At 41.5% G+C, this 21,023-nt stretch overlaps 1 protein-coding gene across 1 annotated transcript in view; it reads left to right on the forward strand.

Annotated features, from left to right (window-relative positions):
- The first annotated feature begins 394 nt into the window (after positions 1-394).
- The window catches only part of RCHY1 (ring finger and CHY zinc finger domain containing 1), a 34,488-nt gene continuing 13,859 nt past the window's right edge, over positions 395-21,023 (forward strand). Inside the window, exons 1-8 of the mRNA XM_063425296.1 lie at positions 395-498; positions 7,347-7,466; positions 9,430-9,545; positions 11,357-11,435; positions 11,960-12,004; positions 13,888-13,946; positions 14,897-14,923; positions 15,877-15,997. Coding sequence (XP_063281366.1) covers positions 427-498; positions 7,347-7,466; positions 9,430-9,545; positions 11,357-11,435; positions 11,960-12,004; positions 13,888-13,946; positions 14,897-14,923; positions 15,877-15,997 — 639 coding nt within the window. The 5' untranslated portion in view covers positions 395-426. The remainder of the gene's footprint in view (positions 499-7,346; positions 7,467-9,429; positions 9,546-11,356; positions 11,436-11,959; positions 12,005-13,887; positions 13,947-14,896; positions 14,924-15,876; positions 15,998-21,023) is intronic.

Genomic DNA, 21,023 nt, shown 5'->3' on the forward strand with positions numbered 1-21,023 from the left:
TGAGTCAGTGAGCCGGTCAGTCAGTCAGTGAGTCAGTGAGCGGGTCGGTCGGTCAGTCAGTGAGCAGGTCGGTCAGTCAGTAAGCCGGTCGGTCAGTCAGTAAGCCGGTCGGTCAGTCAGTCAGTGAGTCGGTCGGTCAGTCAGTCAGTGAGCCGGTCGGTGAGTCAGTGAGCCGGTCAGTCAGTCAGTGAGCGGGTCGGTCGGTCAGTCAGTGAGCAGGTCGGTCGGTCAGTCAGTAAGCCGGTCGGTCGGTCAGTGAGCCAGTGAGTGAGCTGGTCGGTTAGTCAGTGAGCCGGTCGGTCGGTCGTTTAATGAGCCGGTCGGTTAATGGTAGCAGTTTGACAGAGCCCCATTCCCCGTGCAGAGCCCCCTCCTCCCCCGCTGCCTCCTCCTCCTCCCCGTAGTTTCCGCTTCCTCCCTTCAGCCATGGCTTCCTGCACCGGAGAGGCGAGTGGGGTGACCGGCTGTGAACATTACACCCGGGGCTGCCAGCTGAGGGTGAGGCTCGGTTTCCCCCGTTCCCTGACCGGGATTTCTATGGGACACACACCGGGAGGGAGCTGGTTATTAAGGGCAGTCCTAGACTGACAGACTGCGGGGCTGCACGGTCATCAATACAGCCCAGAGCTCGGTCATTGTTATGCCCTCCACCAGCGGCCAGCTAGTCCACTCACTGCTCTGCACTCAGACCTTCCCGAGGGAGCGTGTGCAGCCGCCATGGAGTGCTAGCTCTTGTGGCCAGTACACAGGGACATGGTGCAGTTAAGTCTATTATAGTCTAATCCCACTCAGATCTCATTATGTCCCAGGTTTTCGGCTTTATTTTGAGACTCTGCAATATGGGAGAATTACCTGTCTACAATACCCAATACATTGTTAATACTTCTAACATGTCAAACTGTCAGAAAATAAAACTCATATATGTTGGAGGAGGGTGGAGTCTTTTAGGAATTTTATAGAATATTTCTTGATCTACTCATTTATATAAATGCAAATGTTATTGAGTGCCACAACTAATGTTATATACATCAGGGATCACAGTCCCATTTATAGGGCCCTATCTCAGCTTCATTTTTTTATTTGTTGTCTCCAAAAAGCACATATATGTCTCTCCCCAGACCCATACCTGGTAGTTGAGTACTGGAAGGGGGCTACTACCAAGGAATGTAACTGCTGCAAACAGATACACAAAAACAATAGTCCCTACTTCGTCTTTTGACTGTCAATATGAATTTCATAAAAATTACAACTTTATTAAATAATGAAGTGGCCTTACCACAGGATTCCCAACAGTCTTGCTTTCGGAATCTGGTCCTGTCGTTCTGTTTCAGATCTCTGGTGTCTTGCATTTGAGAACACCAGGGAACTGTCCCAGGACAGCACAGTGCATCATTAGATGCAGCTGGCACCCAGGGCCGGATTAACATAGGGGCTGATGGAGCTGCAGCTCCAGGCCCAGGCCCATGGAATAGGCCCATTGGTTTAAAAAAAAAAAAAAAAAAAAATTTTTTTTTTTTTTTTTTTACACACTACTCTTAGGGTTGCCAGGTATTTCTCATGTATCTCTTAGGATTGCCAGGTATTTCTCAGAAGTATTTCTCAGGTATTTGAGGCTTCCTAGCCGGTGCCGGTATTGCAGTAATACCTGCAATACAAATGTCTGTCTCAGTATAAACATAGATTATTCTGCAATACCAGCGCCGGCCAGTAGGGGTCGCTGTTTGTGTGGAGAGAGGCAGTGATAAGAAGTTACGGCATCTCCCTCCCTGCCTCTCTACTGTCTGATCTGCGGGGGAGCAGCTCTGCACAGAGAGTCCAGACAGCAGCTCCGAGACATGGGGACGCTGAGACATTGGGACACTGGGGAACATGGGGACCCTGAGCATGGACGTCCGCAGGAATTTTTCCGTGGGTGGGCGGGGGGCATAATTGTAATGACATCCATGCTTGGCCCCTTTTTGACAGTGTCATGAAAGGGAAGGAGCATAGTCATTTTCACATAAAGCAAGGATGAATAGCGTTTTCACAACTATGGTGTCAGGAATATATGTTTGTATTCCTGACACTATAGTGTTCCTTTCATCAAATTACAGGAACATTCTGGTCACCATAACAACTTTATCTAAATGAAAATGCTGTGATGCAAGGAGGCCCCCGGGTGCTCTTTCTTTGAAGGGGTGAAACCGCTCTCAAATGGTTTACCCCCAAAGGCTTCCTTCAGCTCCAGTTCTCCAGGTCGCTCAATGCTATTCGACTTCTGAAACAGAGTGTCAGGAAGTGCAGATTGACGTTGGGCATGGGTGCCGCTGATTGGCTAGAGTGGTCAGCTGACACTCTAAGCCAATCGCTAGTTCCCGATTCATAAAAATGTTTTACGTTTTTATGAATGGGGAGCTACTGATTGGCTTAGAGTGCTAGCTGACCCATCTAGCCAATCAGCGGCACCCCTACCCAGCGGCCCTCTGTGTTTCCTGACACTCAGTAAATAAAAGTGAACACATTAACACTGATATTGTTTGTTTTTACCTGGGGAGATGAGAAGGTCCAAAGTTTCACTGCCAGGCCCAGGTACCAACGCCTTATGATGTGGTGTCCAGAATGAAGTGCTCCAATCTCATTTTCTTCTCCTTCATTTGACACAGTCTTCTTTGTCTTCTGAGGCACCTTTCTGCTACTTTCTGCTTATTTTGCGCCCTTCTGCTCCTTTGTCTTTCTGATCCCTTTCTGCTCCTTGATGGCTCTTCCTGCTCCTTGATGGCCCTTCCTGCTTCTTGCAGACCATTCCTGCTTCTTACTGCCCTTCCTGCTTCTTTCTGCCCCTTCCAGCTTCTTGCAGCCCCTTGCTGATCCATTCTGTTCCTTCTGATTCTTCCTGCCCCTTCCTGCTCCTTGCTGCCCCTTCCTGCTCCTTGCAGACCCTTCCTGCTCCTTGCAGACCCTTCCTGCTCCTTGCAGACCCTTCCTGCTCCTTGCAGACCCTTCCTGCTCCTTGCAGACCCTTCCTGCTCCTTGCAGACCCTTCCTGCTCCTTGCAGACCCTTCCTGCTCCTTGCAGACCCTTCCTGCTCCTTGCAGACCCTTCCTGCTCCTTGCAGACCTTTCCTGCTTTTTGCAGACCCTTCCTACTCCTTTCTGCCCCTTCTTTCTCCTTGCTGCCCCTTCCTACTCCTAGCAGACCCTTACTACTCCTTGCTGACCCCTCCTGCCCCTTGCAGACCCTTTCTACTCCTTGCTGACCCCGCCTGCTCCTTGCTGCCTCTTCCTACTCCATGCTGTCTCTTCCTACTACTTGCTGCCCCTTCCTTCTCCTTGCAGACCCTTCCTGCTCCTTGCAGACCATTCCTGCTCCTTGCTGCCTCTTCCTATTCCTTGCTGACCCCTCTTGCTCCTTGCAGACCCTTCCTACTCCTTGGTGACCCCTCCTGCTCCTTGCAGACCGTCCCTACCCCTTCCTGCTGCCCCTTCCTATTCCTTGCTGACCCCTCCTGCCTCTTGCAGACCCTTTCTACTCCTTGCTGACCCCTCCTGCTCCTTGCTGCTCCTTCTACTTTACCCTCCTGCTCCTTGAAAACCTTTCGACCCCTTCCTGCTTCTTGCTGCCCCTTTCTATTCCTTTCTGACCCCTCCTGCCCCTTGCAGAACTTTACCTTCCTCTATGCGGTCTCCCCCACCCCCCATCCCTCACTTACCTGCTCTGTAGGCTGCCTCTGTGCTGCTCCCCTGCGGTTTCAGTCATGAGAGAGAGAGGCAGGGATAAGCTGTAGCTTCCTACTGGACAGCTACTGGACAGCGCTGGTATTGCACTGTATTCTCACACTAAAACGAAAAATAGCAGCACAAGCTGAAAAATCCAGGAGGGGGGAGGGGGAGGCAAGTACCCCCCTTTACCCCCCATTCGGACGCCCATGACCCTGAGACACTAGGGACACAGTTGCCCCATGTCTCCCAGTGGCCCCTAGTCTGTGTCCCCATGTCTCCCAGCCACTGTCCCTAGTTGCTCAGTGGCCCCATGTCTCCCAGTGTCCCCATGTCTCTAAGTGTCCCCTAGTGTCCTAGTGACATCAGGACACTGGGAGACATGAGTACACAGACTCTAAGGGACACTGGGAGACATGGGGATACAAACACTAGGGGACACTGGGAGACATGGGGACACTGAGAGGCATGGGGACACTGGGCGACTTTGAGACATGTGTCCCTGGTGTCTCTCAGTGTCTGTAGTGTGCCAGTGTCCCTAGTGTCTCAGTGTTCCCTAGACTCCCAAAGTCCCCTAGTCTCCCAATGTCTCTGTGTCCCCATGTCTCCTAGTGTCTCAGTGTCCCCTAGTATAAAAGAAAAAATCTCAGGCACTCACTATGATAGATTTAGGCAGGTTTATTGGACACCGCAACGTTTCGACCTGTACCCAGGTCTTTATCAAGTCTCCAATGTCCCCTATGTATCAGTGTCCCCTATGTATCAGTGTCTCTCAGTGCCCCATGTCTCTCTGTGCCCATAGTGTCTCTGTGCCCGTAGTGTATCTGTGCCCATAGTGTCTCTGTGCCCGTAGTGTCTGTGTCCCCTAGTATAAAAGAAAAAAATCTCAGGCACTCACTGTGATAGCTTTAAGCAGGTTTATTGGACACCACAACATTTTGACCTGTACCCAGGTTTTTATCAAGTTTCCAGTGTCCCCTATATATCACAGTGTCTCAGTGCCCCATGTCTCCCCGTGTCCCCTCGTGTCTGTCACCCAGTGTCCCCAAGAGTATCAGATTTCACAGGTCTCCCAGTGTTCCCTAGTATCTGTGTCTCCATGTCTCCCAGTGTCCCAATGTCTCTCAATGTCCCCTAGTGACATGGGGACACTGGGAGACATGAGGACACAAACACTAAGGGACTGGGAGACATAGGGACACAGACATTCCCCCTTTTTGTGTATGTTCGTCCTTTCGGCCGTTCTGGTTATGTGATTTGTGTCAGTAGCCCACCCTTTTACCGCATCCATAGACTTCCTGCTTTACTGGACACTGCTGTTAGGGGGTATGGGTTTACTTGAAAGATGAAAGCATGAGATTAGCAAAGAGTATGTGTTTTCTCATAGTTGCATCCTATGAGTTTCCCTACAGCATCATCTCCATCAGATACATGACGCTTAGGAGGTAGGACTGTTTTAGTGTTTTTGGTCAATAAGATTTTGTAATTAGGCCCATCATAATTATCAGCACCAGGCCCACTGGGCTCTTAATCCGGCCCTGCTGGCACCAAGACCATGCAGTTAGCGTTTCTGCAGTGCACTCTTCATGGTCCTGGAGCCCGGCAAAAAATACTTTTTGTGGGAGGACCACCCGATTCTTGGATGAACCTGCCCCTTTTCTGGGCAGGCCAACCTATTACAGTGTTCTATCAAAAACCCTACCCCGTGAAAATTAACGGCCTCTCCAGTAACGTGGGTTGTGTCATTGGTTTCACCCTCTGTCCACCCATAGTGAGTGTGAGTCTGCATGCAGACTCAGTACAATGCTTGTATAGGCTGTGTGTAATATGTGCAGTGTGTGCTCAGTGTATGGTGTTTAGCTGCTGTGTGTAGTGTGTGCTGAGCCCCAGTTTGTCTCTCCCTTCAAAACCCAAATAGTGTCCCTACCCCCTGCCGACACTATTAGTATGCCTTTGCCGCTAAACAAACCTAATTAGTGTCTCTAAATTAACCCTCCCTTATTAGTGTCCCTGTCCCTAACTTCCTCCATTAGTGTGTCTGCATTAACCTTCCACCATTTGTGTCCCTGCCTGTGACCCACCCCAATTAGTGCCCCTTTCCTAACCCACTCCCTTTAGTATCCTTGCCCCCAACTCACTCCATTAGTGCCTCTGCCCCACTCACATGAGTGTCTCTGCTTCACCCCATTAGTGTTCCTACATTAACCCTCCCCCATTTGTATCTCTGTCATTACCTCCCTCATTAGTGTCCATGACCCCAGCCTACCACATTAATGTACTGCCCCTAACTTACCCCAATTAGTGTCTCTACCCCTACTTATTCCCATTTGTGTCCATTCCCATAACTCAGTCCAGTTAGTGTCCCTGCCTCTTCTCAACCCTTTAGTGCCCTGCTCCAACACTCCCCATTAGTATTTATGCCCCATTAGTGTCCCTGACCCAAAAATGTCTTGTTGGTGTCCTTGCCCCAACCTACCCGATTAGTGTCCCTGCCCCCAATCTGCCCCATTAGTGTTCTTGCCCCTACTTATCCCCATTAGTGTTTCAGCCCTATCTCCTAGTGTCTGTTCAATGTTGCTCCACCCGATCTACAGCTAGTCAGGGAACAGGCATGCAATATGTCCTGCCCCTTCCACAAAACCTCTGGCATGAAGTGGAGCCAGATGCTGGAGAGAGGGAAGGACAGCAGGTTATGAAGTAAGGCAGGCCTCTGAGGAGTATAGCTACTTGGCCGACGCCTCAGAACGCAAGGCCACATGCTCCCTGTAGCAGCCCTGCCGCACACCCTCAGATTAAAACTTCCTGCCCCGGCACCCGCATCTATATGTTCTGGGTGTTACAATTCAACATCCCTGCAGTTTGATCATGTTATAAATACAAGATTATTCACTAAAGTGAAAATTCAAAGCGAATTTCATACTGTAGAAAAAGAAAAATTAAAATAATAATGCTGGATACATATGTATATTCTTCTTTATTCTGGTAAAATAGGCTCGCCTGGTATCATACACATACATATGTTCTGTGTCACATAAAATTACAATCAGACTTTCTTGGCTTTTCATATGAAAGCGGATTATCTTTTCTTACCATACAGTGTCTTATACAATGCCAATTCTTACAAAATATGTAATATGTATATAAGCATTCTCATTTTAATTAGGTTATGCCAATTATCCAATGGTTTCAGAGTGTGGAGACACAGTGCAGCACTGACATAGGAAGCACCTCTAGTGGCAGTTTGAGTGATTCTATGAAAAGGCATCATTTACAATGCTGAGGCTATAGGGACATGCTATAGTCACCAGAACTACTACATTAAGCTGTAGTAGTGGTTCTGGTGAATATCGTGTGCCTTTAATAATAATGTCTGACAAGCAAGATTTTTGCTGAGGGTATTTTTTAACTAAACTCCAATTTTTTTTCCAGAAAATAAAAAAATAAAATAGATATTCGTACTCAAAGCAAGCATATCCCTCCCTAATCACACATTTATGTACATGCTGTTAAATGTGGATTGCACAGTGGAGGCAGGTTTAGTTTTGGTAGTAGCGTTTTTAAGCACCTGCTCCGTCAACTTACTTTAAACCAATGTAATTCTTCATATATAAATTTGGATGGATTTAATTTCCTTGTTTATTGTCTTTAAGGCTCCTTGTTGTTGCAAGTTTTATACTTGCCGCCTTTGCCATGACAACAAAGAGGCGCACAAGATGGATCGATTTAAAGTCACACAGGTTCAATGCTTGAATTGCAAACACATTCAAAAGGTGAGTTTATGTGTTGAAACATAAAAACTGACTTTAAGGAAATAAAATATTTTGCTTAAAGGCACAATCCACTGCCCAAATGAAAATAAATGAATCACTGTTTAGTAGATATACCCCCAATGAAAACATGCATACATTTAATTATGCATTTATTTCATTGTTGATATATCTAAAATCATGGGCACTCTGACCGTTCTTTGGCTACGCAGCACCCTACGTAGGAAACTTCGATGCACTGGGTGTTCTGACACCTTTCTATCATGGCCAGCAAGTTTTTCAGTAATTTGAATTACAGTAGCTCTTCTGTGTGATTGGACCAGATGAGCTAGCCTTCCCTCCCCAAGTGCATCAGTTTGTTTTGGGTACTCATGACCCTGATGCCAGCTCACTGGTTGTCCTTCCTTGCACCACTTTTGGTAGATACAAACCGCTGCATACCAGGAACATCCCACAAGACTTGCTGTTTTGGAGATGCTCTGGTCCAGTCGTCTAACTATCACAATTTGGCCCTTGTCAAAAGACCGTTCACTTTCTGCCTCATATATTCCACCCATTGATAGGTGCCATTGTCACAATATAATCAATTTTATTTACTTCACCTGTAAGTGGTTTTAATGTTGTGGCTGATGAGTGTATACTGTAGTTCTGAATAAGTCAGTTTCATACATTCTCATATAAAATGCTCAAAATGAATGGTAGCGTTGAGGGATTTTTAATTTTGGACCATCATGATATTTACCCAATTACTTTGTGTGTTAAATATATATCAATTATAAATGTCTATTTGTAATAGCACAACATAGTTTCTTTTGTGTTATAGTTGATATACAATGAAATCTGATTGTGCTACCATTGCAGTGTACCTTTAATTATTTTTATTGAGCTGACACTGTTATATATTGTTGGCTGTTTATCCACAAGTAATATCACACGGTCCCCCATATTGACTGAAAACAGTGTTTTGTCACTTAATAATTAGATGTACTCAGGTAACAACACGCTTGCACTCTGAACCTTTAACTCATCTGCTGTGGTCTATATTTTTCAAATTAATTGGCATCTTTTGCTTAGTGAGTTCGCATGAAAGTGATAAAACTCTGCTAGCAAACCTATTCTTGTAAACTACATGGACAGCATATTGACAGTAAATTTATTTTAGTCTTGTTATCTTTTTATTGTGCATATATGATGTGGATGAAATATATGTTTGTCAAGAAGATATTGCAAGAAGTACCATACTATGAAAACTTGGACAAACCTTTTAGTTGTTTAAAGCATGGGAAACACTATTGCCTGACGTGATTGATTGTCAAGAAAGCACTGTTTTTGACAGTATCCCACTCACACTACTTGATAGCATACCTGGGTCCCTTGGTCCCAACTCACCCCATCCAGTCTTTTCCAGCAGTGCAACCAATACAGGACTTCGCTCATTGGCTGAGAGCAGAACTGAGGTTCTTAGTAAATAAGCGTGGCCCTTTTTTGTTCTATAGAGATGTCAGACTTCTTCTGAATGAGGAGGCGGAGGCCAGATGTGGCAGATAAAGCCTGGGGCTGTTGTGGGACAATAATAGGCTGCCAGACTGTGCTAAAATTATTTGATATCTTATCATGAGATGGTGCAGGGACACTCCTGCACCATGACCCCAGCAGCAGACTGTAATGGTTGGAGTGTTCCTTTAATTGCTATCTAAAGTTTTTATAAAGTTGCACTGTATCATTTTTGCGTAACAATTAAATTTTAAGGAAAAACACAACAGCTAATGAAAGAACACCAAAGATTAGCCAAATGCAAATGTTTTATTTTCAATTATTCTTTCAGGTTTGCTGTTAAACTTTTTCAAGGAATATTATCATAGAGCCCTAGCGAATTTCCATATTGATTAACAGTGTAGGCATTTTCATCGCAATATAATGTCCTCGAAATGACATGCCCATTTGTATAATATATGTTTGTTTATAGGCTCATCAGACTTGCGAACGGTGCAGCACTGTTTTTGGTGAATATTACTGTGGTGTGTGCCACTTATATGACAAGAACAAGAAGCAGTATCATTGTGATGGATGTGGTATATGCAGGTAAAGAATGCATGTATATCCCAGTGCACAACTTTAAAAAAAAATTATACATACGCTGATGTTTGTGTTGAGTCGTCGTTTCACAAACTTCATAAACATTTGCATTGTTAAAAATATAGAGAGGAGCAATGTATTTCCCAGTTCTGCCTGAGATTAAGGCCCTGCACTGCTTTATGTCAAAATCGTACATTACAATAGATTTTTTGCTCAATAGTACTGTATATAGTAAAGACAAAAGGGAATTGGGGGCACACCCGGAACATACATTTTGCAGGATTGGTGCTGCCGTAGTAACCAAAATCTATACATATTACAGATTAAAATCACCTCATCTCAGTAAACAAATATGGTGACTCATTATTATTATGTGTGTGCTTTTCCTTAATCTGTAGTACTGCACATGTGAATGTTCCCTCTTGCTACACTTGTTCGTTGCATCATAGAGGTAGAGGTAGTATGATGTATTCCCATACTATAACTTGACAGGCTGCCTTTTAATTTGAGTTAATTTTTATTTATTTGTAAATTGTATATGTGACAGTCCCACTGTAAGGTTATAATAGAACTCAACAGCAGAAATTTGGATGTATATACCTCTTTAAGAAAATTCCACAAAAAAAGATTGGAGGCAGATTACTTCCAATAGTATTATGGATAATTAAATACGATTTCCTCAATTGAATAGCAGAGTAAGCAAGTAGTTAGTTGAGCAGGAACAGTTTAGTATAGAATAGCGAGTACAAGTAAAACAGTTCACTTTTGTAGATGCAGAGCATATAATGAAGTTAAAGTCTTTAAGCAGGATTCCAGAAAATCACAGTAGAAGTGAGAACCGAGTTTAGCATGCAGTTTAGGTTAGAAGCAGGTCACAGAGTCTCTTAATTATTTCCATGTTATAGTAATAATTGGAACTGTTTACCTTAAAAAGAATGAGCAATCCTGTTTGGTGGTGCTTTAGGCTTAATATGGAAATTCCTTAGAGAATACTCGTTATCAATCCGGGTCCAAGGGGCAGGAGAAGTAAGCAATGTCGTTGGTAATCCGGGTCCAAAGGGCAGGAGAAGTCAGCAAGGTAGTTGAATCAAGCAGAGGTCGGTACACAGAATTTAGAAGTAGTTGGGAGCTAAGCCAGCACTTTTGTTCGGAAGGAAGCAAAATAACTCTGCGTCTAACCCGTGGTGCGACTTTCCAATAAGACGAGGGAAGATCGCGTCACAAAGGGGGAGGAGATTCCGATCGGCGAAACCCAAGAGTAATTCCGAGGGATTGCGGATCGGTAAGTCCTGACAGCCACTATGTTTAATAAGTTAGTATATTTTCAATATATATCAAAGGAAATATATCATCAAAGGAAAGCTTTAAATGTCATAATACAGCCAAATATACCTTTATCCACTGTGTATGAGGGCAATACCAAGAAAAAGAAATAGATGCTGCTACCTTGTCATCATTATACTCAAGAACATAAGATACATGTACTGTAATCTCCTTATTACAAACCAGGTCATTTTCCCTTAGTCTTCTAGCACTTTTAGCTGCGTTAACAATCCTGACATATACCTTTTGAGTAGGGGATCTGTAAACACATCTAACCTCTAACCTTATGTCACTGTATATTGCATTTGCTCTCTCTTCAAATATTGACATTTAATTTACAAAATTACATCTTTTTTTTTGTTCTGTTTCATATTAGATAATGTGCCATAAATGTTTGATTTGCAGGCATTACAAGTACTTGTTTAGTTTTGTGTGGAATAATTATTTATTTACACTAAAATTGCAAAATGTCTAATTTCTTCTGCTTTCTTTAGGATTGGTCCAAAAGAAGATTATGAACATTGTGCAAAATGCAATTTATGTTTGCCACTGAGTCTCAAAGGAAATCACAAGGCAAGGAATAATTAAATTACTTTATCATTTATATGGTAGGCAGACTTCAAGCAGCTTTTTAAAAAAAAAAAAAAAAAATTTGGGTTGCAAAGGTGTTGGAAAAATGTAAACGGGTGCTCTAAACACCTTAGCCACTACAGTTCATTGTAGTGCCTTAAATCTATGGGCCCTATTCTTGTTTTTTTCCTTTCAACTTTTTGAAAGGTTTGAAAAAAACTTTGTGCTCTTCTAAGCACCCATAGCTTGCCTCCTTAGCAACACTGATAGTGCAGAAACTACATTTCGTCCTTGTGAGTGCAAATCCTTCCAACCTAAACAGTGATAGGTTGAAAGCACTTGATGGGAGCCTACTACATAGTTGTTTGCAGCGAATTTCTACAATGTTTATAAAGAGAAACTATGAACTACGCAAGAGATAGAGATGCACATATAGATAAATATTGAAAACGTCTCAATTTCTTTATACTTTTTTTTTAATGAATTTGCTTATTTGATTTTATATATATATATATATCTTTTTATAGTGTATAGAAGATGTATCCAGACAAGACTGTCCCATATGCTTAGAGGTAAGAAAAAAAAAGACTTGACTTCAACTGCTGAAAAGATATTCATGAGGATTATTTAGTAAATAAAGAACACATAGTAGCAAACAAGCAATCTCAAAGGTTTATTTTCATCTGAATTGAGCAATCCAAACTACAGTTCATCTAAATATGTCCTTTGTGGAAGCATCAACCCTTAATTAACCCCTTAAGGACACATGACATGTGTGACATGTCAGGATTCCCTTTTATTCCAGAAGCTTGGTCCTTAAGGGGTTAAGTGCACGTGATGACTAGTCCTGCTCTTTGTGCCCAAATTGAGCAGAACATGTTGTCATGCAGGGCGACTGCCGGTTTAATGTGTTTCTCGGCGATCTTGGCCACCTCCTTTATGTTGCCATGTGTGCACATGTTGTTGTTCTACGAAGTGCCATTTTGAAAAGGAAGAATTTTGAAAAGGGTGAGGCTGTTAAAACCCCTCATTCTCAAATACCTCTTATGCCATAGCTTCGAAGACTAACCATTTGAATTTAAATATAAATATCAGTTCAAGTTAACTATTAAACCTTTTTATTTCATGTGTGAAATGCAATATGGTAAAATTTGAAGAAAAGAAATGATTTGAGGTTTATTTGCTTAATTTTTAAGGAAAACCAAAAGCAATTATCTTTTCTACCTATTTAGAGAAGGTAATTAATACGATACTAGAGCCACAAAGGTTTTGACTATAGAGGTGAGAAAAAATTTTAGAAAATTCCATTAGTTTCAATACTAAAATAAAAAAAAAAAGAGAGAAATATATATATATATGCACACACATTTTTTGCTGTGGTCTTCTTACGTCTCATATATTCATATTCATGTATATATAATGTGTGTATGTATTCCACAAATAAATTATTTTATAGGATTAGGATTAAGGATTAAATACCTAGGAATTGCTCAGAATACGGGACACATTAAAGGAACACTAGGCATGCTTGTTTCCTTTTTTTTTGGTAATTGCCAGAGAGTGACCTAATTTCCTTTGCTCCGAAATGTTGCTCTACTGCAGAGGGAAATAGGTCCCTCTGACAATTGCAGGGTACTCCTGGTACTTGCCAGGTACATGGTACAAGACATCTGTAAATATGTTTGTAGAGACTGCCGCTGGCGTTTGATCACTGTGACAAGCTGTCACAGCAATTCAGTGGCTGTAAGCCCATGTTGCAGGGCTGCAACCAGTTTCTGTTTCATGTACACCCCAACATCAAATACCAGGTAGGTAAAAAATACCACAGAAAGCCTTCACCAACTAAAAATGTCCAGTGGCTGACAAGTCTATTTTAATGTTGAATCAATAGTACAAAAGTCTACACTCAAATGTATCATTAGATATCAAGCTATATATCTGAACATGCATCCTATGTTTTACTTAGTCTAACCTCTTACCATTTTCTAACATTTATTATAAAGGGACTTGCCAAACACTCTAAAGTTACTCAAATAAAATGTAGGCCAATTAATTACAAAGCAGCCAGAAAGACCATGTTTAATTTATTTTAAATAACAAAAATAAACAATAAGAGAATGTTTCAGTCCTAGCCATGGAACTGAAGGTAAAATGCACGAAGAAGAGGATGAGGTAGAATAATTCTTAGTTCCTGTATTCACAATTTCAATTGTAACAAAGCATTAGCAGCTATTTAATATTGTAGAAAACATTTTAGAATGTAAGGGAAAAAAAATAAACAATATAAATAAATAAACTATTAAAAATTCCAGCTAATTTCCTAGTCTAAATTTCTAGTCTGCTTTTCAGCTGTAGCTGATTGGTCAAGTCTGGGTAAGAAGGTACCATGTGTAGTAACGTTTTGATTGTAATATGAAGTAAGCCATTAGTTGTAACTCATTGTTTCTTTTTATAGGATATGCACACCTCTCGTGTTTGTACGCGCATATTACCTTGTGGACACCTTCTTCACAGGTAAATGTTTTTCAGTAAAGTCATAAACGTTCCCACTGGATATTTGTTCTAGAACTGAATAATTTATTTCACTTTGCATTTTGGACCATTAAACAATGCAGACATTTGAGCATAATGTCAAGTAGCAGTACAATTGTGATATTTGCTCTGTGTTATGGGATCTGCACAGAAAGCTGCATTGTTCTTTCAGTGTCCTGAAATGCCACAGTTGAGCTAGAAAAATAATGAATAACATCAATTTAGTGTATTAATCCTTGTGATTATGATTGTGCTAGTTTAAAAGTGGTAATAAAAATAGCTTGATATGTTTCTGCATTAAAGGGACACTCCAGGCACCCAGACCACTTCTGCCCATTGGAGTGGTCTGGGTGCCACTCCCACCACCCTTAACCCTGCAAGGGTTAAGTCCTCCTCTAGTGGCTGTCTATCAGACAGCCACTAGAGGGACTTCCGTGTTCTTAGAACACGAAAAGTGTTTTAAAAGACACTTGACATCCTCACGTTATGTGAGGACCTCCAGCGTCACCAAAATCCCCATAGGAAAAGCTTTCCAATGGGGAGGTCTAATGCGCTTGCGGTGTCATTGCTGCGCATGCGCATTAAGTCTCCCCGCCTACGTCAGCCACAGGAGAGTAGGCGGAGCTTTGACCCAGCGCTGAGGGACATTGGCTCTGGACAGAGATAAGTCACCAAAGGGGTTTTAACCGCTTCAGCAACATGAGATGGGGGTGGGAGGGAGAGGGGCACTGCAGCGTCCTGCAGTGCCAGGAAAACGAATATGTTTTCCTGGCACTGGAGAGTCCCTTTAAGTTTATCAGGGCTCCAAAGTTTAACTAGCCACCAATAATGTCTTACTGTAAAACTGTGTTAATGCAAGTGCTTGTTTTTCATGGATTTAGGCTTTAAAAAAATAGAGCTGATAACTGAAATCGTTTTCTTTTTTCTTCTAGCACTTGTTACAAGGCTCTACTAAAAAGGTAAGTGAATCACTCATTTCTGTAGATTCACATATGAACATCTCGAAAGAATTCATAATAAAAGACTAAATTATTTCATTGCATTTTAAACATCAACATGAATGTCCACAAGTACCTATTACTTTGCAAAGAAGGGACATGTATAGCAAGGCAGGGCGGTAGACCATGCTGTAGTTTCTTTAATCTAATTTCCAATGCTCTTTTCTGCTGACCTTTGGTTTGATTGAGGCCTGACCTTCAGTTGGCCTGCCTGGTATGCAAAATCTAATTTCTACAGAAACCAGAGATCAAAGATTTGCTTAGTACAATGCAATGTAATTATTCAGCAACATGATAGATTGCATTGATGTGAGTTCATATAAGCAAAGCAAACAACAACAGAATTGAATAAAAAATAATTTTAATACATTCACGGAAAGCAATATGCAACTTCTTAGGCTTTCTAGTTTTTGATTGTAATTCTGCTTTAAAATGCCTAATCCCCTTTTAACCTTGTTTTTTGTTCATTGTGCTGTCATATTTTGCATAGAAATTTTTTGATGTTACTGAGCAACTGTGGATGTGAGTTACATTGTCTCAATATTGAAATGTACTGTTGATCCATGATTTAGATGCATCATCCTGACCATAAGGATCAACAGTACATACTTTTAAAATGGTATCATGTGCTTTGTGTTAATATTTTTATGAAAAAAATAGCTTAATAAGCAGTAGCTTTAAAATGTATGCAAAAGGAGATTAGCACAATCCATATAAAGAAAGCTATAGCTCTGTGGTGGTTAATCTAAGCTAAAATAGGGTTTTAGGCACATTTTGTGCTTTTACCCAGCCTGAGACAAAATTACATTTATGCTACTTGCAAGGGGTATTCTAGTACGTTGTCTGTTTGCATTATTTTTTTTTTTATAACAGGATATATGATTCATGTCTCTCACACTTTACCTTTATTGCAGAGGGTACAGATGCCCATTATGCATGCGTTCTGTGCTGGACATGTCAGAGCACTGGCAGTTACTTGATGAGGAAGTTGCTCGGACACCAATGCCTTCAGACTACCAAAATATGACTGTAGAGGTGAGAGCTATATTAGATATGCTGACTTTGTTAATTCAACATTTTTTTGCAACTGATGCAATCGAATGAATGTTAGGATTTGTGGGTACAGAGGTAAAGGGAAAATTGCCAAACCGTTATGTTAAACAAATTTAAAGTTGCACATGTAGTTATGGCATTGTTACACTTTATAGTACGTAACATTCATATTCGTCAATTGTGCTTACTGTATTGCTAACATACATGTAGATTACATTTGATTTATGCATTTATATTTTATCTTATGCCACTGCTATGCAATGGGGTTACATTATACATCATTACAATGTGATACGATTTGATTGGTCTAATGCTAGGATTCAGACATGCAGCTCACCTTACTTACCTGGTTCATATCACTTTTTTGGAAGCTGCCATGCTGCCCACTTCATCTCTACACACTAAATATAACCTCCAGTCCAATTACAGCACTTTAAGTGCCATAACCATATCAGGATGTTGTTAGTAGTTGTGATGCTAGCATAGTGTCTGTGTAAAACCGTTTTTGAGCAGTTATTCATACATGAAGATTGAAATCTGGTTGTGTCTGACCTGATCTGTTTGACCAGGAAAAACCTTCCACTTTGACTAGGTCAAACCGTCTAGTTTACCTCAGGTCACCGGTGTTTCAAACTGTCACAGATTTTAGGATTTGAAGTCTCAAATTTGGTGACATTCGAAGCAAATATGCTTAGTAAACTAAGTGCACAATAATGCCAAAACAAATGCTAAAAACTTCTTGTGAGGGATGTTTTACCTGTTGAACAGATTTGTTATGGACGAGAAGTTGTCCATATTTCCTTGTTCGCTATATATTACCAGGTCATTACCAGCAGAGGGCCACATAATCCCACACTTTTAATTACTGATGCATCCTTCCAATATGGACAGATCGTTCAAACCAACAGGTTACTAGAAAAAACTGTTGCACATCCATATAACTCACTTTCCTGTGTTATTATGTGAACGCTGCACAACTTCTGGTGTTTCTTTGTGACAATACTAAAGGCATTTACTTTTTGTTGTGATTAATCACAATTCTAATTGTTGTCTCTTTAATAGAAGTAAAAAGTAAAAATATTGTTGCTGTTTGAACGCTATAAAACCTGTGAATATACACTGCTCAAAAAAAATAAAGGGAACACAAAAATAACACATCCTAGATGTGAATGAATTACATATTCTTCTGAAATACTGTGTTCTTTACATAGTTGAATGTGCTGACAACAAAATCACACAAAAATAAAAAAATGGAAATCAAATATTTCAACCCATGGAGGTCTGGATTTGGAGTCGCACTGAAAATTAAAGTGGAAAAACACACTACAGGCTGATCCAACTTTGATGTAATGTCCTTAAAACAAGTCAAAATGAGGCTCAGTAGTGTGTGGCCTCCACGTGCCTGTATGACCTCCCTACAACGCCTGTGCATGCTCCTGATGAGGTGGCGGATGATCTCCTGAGGGATCTCCTCCCAGACCTGGAATAAAGCATCTGCCAACTCCTGGACAGTCTGTGGTGCAACGTGACATTGGTGGATGGAGCGAGACGTGATGCCCCAGATGTGCTCAATTGGGTTCAGGTCTGGGGAACGGGCGGGCCAGTCCATAGCATCAATGCCTTCGTCTTGCAGGAACTGCTGACACACTCCAGCCACATGAGGTCTAGCATTGTCTTGCATTAGGAGGAACCCAGGGCCAACCGCACCAGCATATGGTCTCACAAGAGGTCTGAGGATCTCATCTCGGTACCTAATGGCAGTCAGGCTATCTCTGGCGAGCACATGGAGGGCTGTGCGGCCCCCCAAATAAATGCCACTCCATACCATTACTGACTAACTGCCAAGCTGGTCATGCTGGAGGATGTTGCAGGCAGCAGAACGTTCTCCACGGCGTCTCCAGACTCTGCCACGTCTGTCACATGTGCTCAGTGTGAACCTGCTTTCATCTGTGAAGAGCACAGGGTGCCAGTGGCGAATTTGCCAATCTTGGTGTTCTCTGGCCAAAAATGCCAAACGTCCTGCACGGTGTGGGACTGTAAGCACAACCCCCACCTGTGGACGTCGGGCCCTCATACCACCCTCATGGAGTCTGTTTCTGACACATGCACATTTGTGGCCTGCTGGAGGTCATTTTGCAGGGCTCTGGCAGTGCTCCTCCTGTTCCTCCTTGCACAAAGGCGGAGGTAGCGGTCCTGCTGTTGGGTTGTTGCCCTCCTACGGCCTACTCCACGTCTCCTGATGTACTGGCCTGTCTCCTGGTAGCGCCTCCATGCTCTGGACACTACGCTGACAGACACAGCAAACCTTCTTGCTACAGCTCGCATTGTGTCTACTTTGTTTACATAATATTAGGGAGGGTTACGCTAATATAAAGAGAATAATAAAAATCCCCTATTAAAAACGTATTTATCAAAAACAATGTGCAACAGTTTTTTTTTTCTAACTGGATAGTTTAAATATGTCTTACACAAAGGATTCATTGTTGAAATAGACTCAAAATACTTTTTTTGTTTGAAATCAGCTTCTCCTTTTCCAATATATTTCCTCCACAATACATGTGACAGAAGAGGGATGAAAGAGGCAAATGCACACCACACATAGAGTATTATCTTTAGCAAATGTGCAACTTTGTTCAAAGTACGATTATCGAAATATCATAAAAAGGGTCACCGGTATCTCTCTCTAATACTGCTTCTATTCTCTCACACGATGATCACTGAGTTGTTCAGTTCAGTTTGCATCTATGATGATTGCAGTATTCCCCGCAGAGGGCTGGAATCCTGGAAATTTTTGTGTAGAATAAGATTTTTATGTCTAAATATGTTACACTCACCCTTTATCAATGCATGCAATCCAGTCTGTTGCAGTGTGTGGCTGTATGCCAAGTGAATAAAGATTTGAGAGGAGAAAACCGTAATAGGACACTAGGAGGGAGAGAAATGAGATGAGTGTTTGATTTAAGAACATTAATCCCAGAGGGTTTAAACACAGAATTTGAAGTGTGTAATTTTTAGGCGAAGGCTAACCCTTACAAATCTTAGTCCTTTCTTATTTTATTTGTTTTATTATTTTTGTAACTATGTGTTTACCTTTTCTTCTTTTTTTTTAATTGGTCTAATTTTTTTAAAGCTATTTTTTAATTTATATGTGAGATTTTATTATGGGTATTTTTAATAATACTGTATGGATTAGACAGGTATAATAAAGGTACACTATAGACATACAGACCATTTCATCTCATTGAAGTGGTCTGTGTGTGCAGGGTCCCTGTCCACTTAGCCCTGCAATGCAAAATATTGCAGTGTCAGAGAAACCACAATGTTTACATTGCAGGGTTAAGACTGCCTTCAGTGGCTGTCTACCAGCAGCCACTAGAGGTGCTTCCTGCAGTTTCTCAGCGTTTAACTCAGTGAAACAATGGAGGACATCCAGCATCTTGCAAACCCCACAGGAAAGCATTGATTCAGTGATTTTCTATTGGTAAGGGATTATGCGCATGCGGCGCTCGTCTAGCATGCGCATTAGGTTCCCCCAATGCCATTGGAAAGACGTGTTTTATTTAACCCTTATATCACCGGGTGGGGATCCAGAAATAGCCTTAGGGCAGAGGGACACTAGATCATTAGGAATAGAGTTTTGTATTCCTATCGCAATAGTGCACCTTTAAATTTTTGGTTGGTTACTTAGTTATAAAGTTGATTGTATGTGCAATATGACATAATGTGCTTAATTTAGTATGTGCAATATAATAACTAATGTATGCCTATGTTTAACCCCTTAAGGACACACGACATGTGTGACATGTTATGATTCCCTTTTATTCCAGAAGTTTGGTCCTTAAGGGGTTAATGTTATGAACTCTAAGGCTGGGTTCCACAGATACATGAACATTTTTACATCAATTGATTAACAGCTCTGAACGGACTAACAGGGCAAAGAATGATATCAGAGTTTATGGAAATAATCTGTGTGGTAGATACGCTTATGCCTCATTTTAATTAATTCCAACAAGTATAACAGATAGATTAGCTTAGTTTGTAATCTAGTTTATCTCTCATTATAGGTGCATAGGTTCTGATAGATCTGATGGTTGATATGGCAACTCGCACATCGTTAATAGGTGATACAAATGTGTGTGTCTGTAAGGAGAAGTTTCATTTCTGTTATATTGATTGAAGGCCCCTGCTGCTGGTAGTAATGAGGATACCTGTTCAAACTTTTATTTCTGTTGGTCTCCGTCACAGTATTGCTTGATGTTGTCCTGACAATTCAAGTTTTTTAACCATTCATTTGAGTGCCTTTTGTTGTATTGTAGACTGTGTAATATAAAGTCCAGATTCCACAGTGCTATTGTTTTTATAAAAGCCACACTGCTCCACATAAGTAATCATTGTAACTCATACTTCTATGAACTTTTTAACATGCGTTTGGTTGCCATGGTAACGGAGATTTTAGCTGTTAACCTTTTAATGCTTTTGTCTGGATCTTTTATCTTTATTTTAAAAAAAAAAAATGTTTATGGAATATACAATGTATGTCTACTATCTTTTAAATGTGGTATTTGTATATAATGAATGAGGCTTTCCCTTTCCCTCTCATAAATACAAACATATATTCCAGACACTATAGCTCTAAGATTGTTGTTTAGATTCCCAGCCCATGCGTCAGTAACTTAAAAGGTGAGTATATCTTTTTTCCAGCGCCTAGCAGGTCCGGTTATACCTAGCCTCGTTCCTGCTCTGCCCACTTGGCTAAGATCATCAAACTTTATGATCTCAGCCTGTTCAATGTTTTCCCATAGGAAGGTATTGGGAGGCTATTGTGCATGCGTAGCAAAACACTGCACTATGCCAATGAGCATCTCCTCATAGAGATGCATTGAATCAATACACCTCTATGAGAAATGTTCAGTGCCTCCATGCAGAGCGTGGAAATGCTGAACGTCATTGCTTCAAAATGCCGCGCTTCACCAATCAGCATCTTTTCATAGAGATACATTGAATCACT

Source organism: Pelobates fuscus, chromosome 6, assembly GCF_036172605.1.
Source record: "Pelobates fuscus isolate aPelFus1 chromosome 6, aPelFus1.pri, whole genome shotgun sequence".
Taxonomy (NCBI): Eukaryota; Metazoa; Chordata; class Amphibia; order Anura; family Pelobatidae; genus Pelobates; species Pelobates fuscus.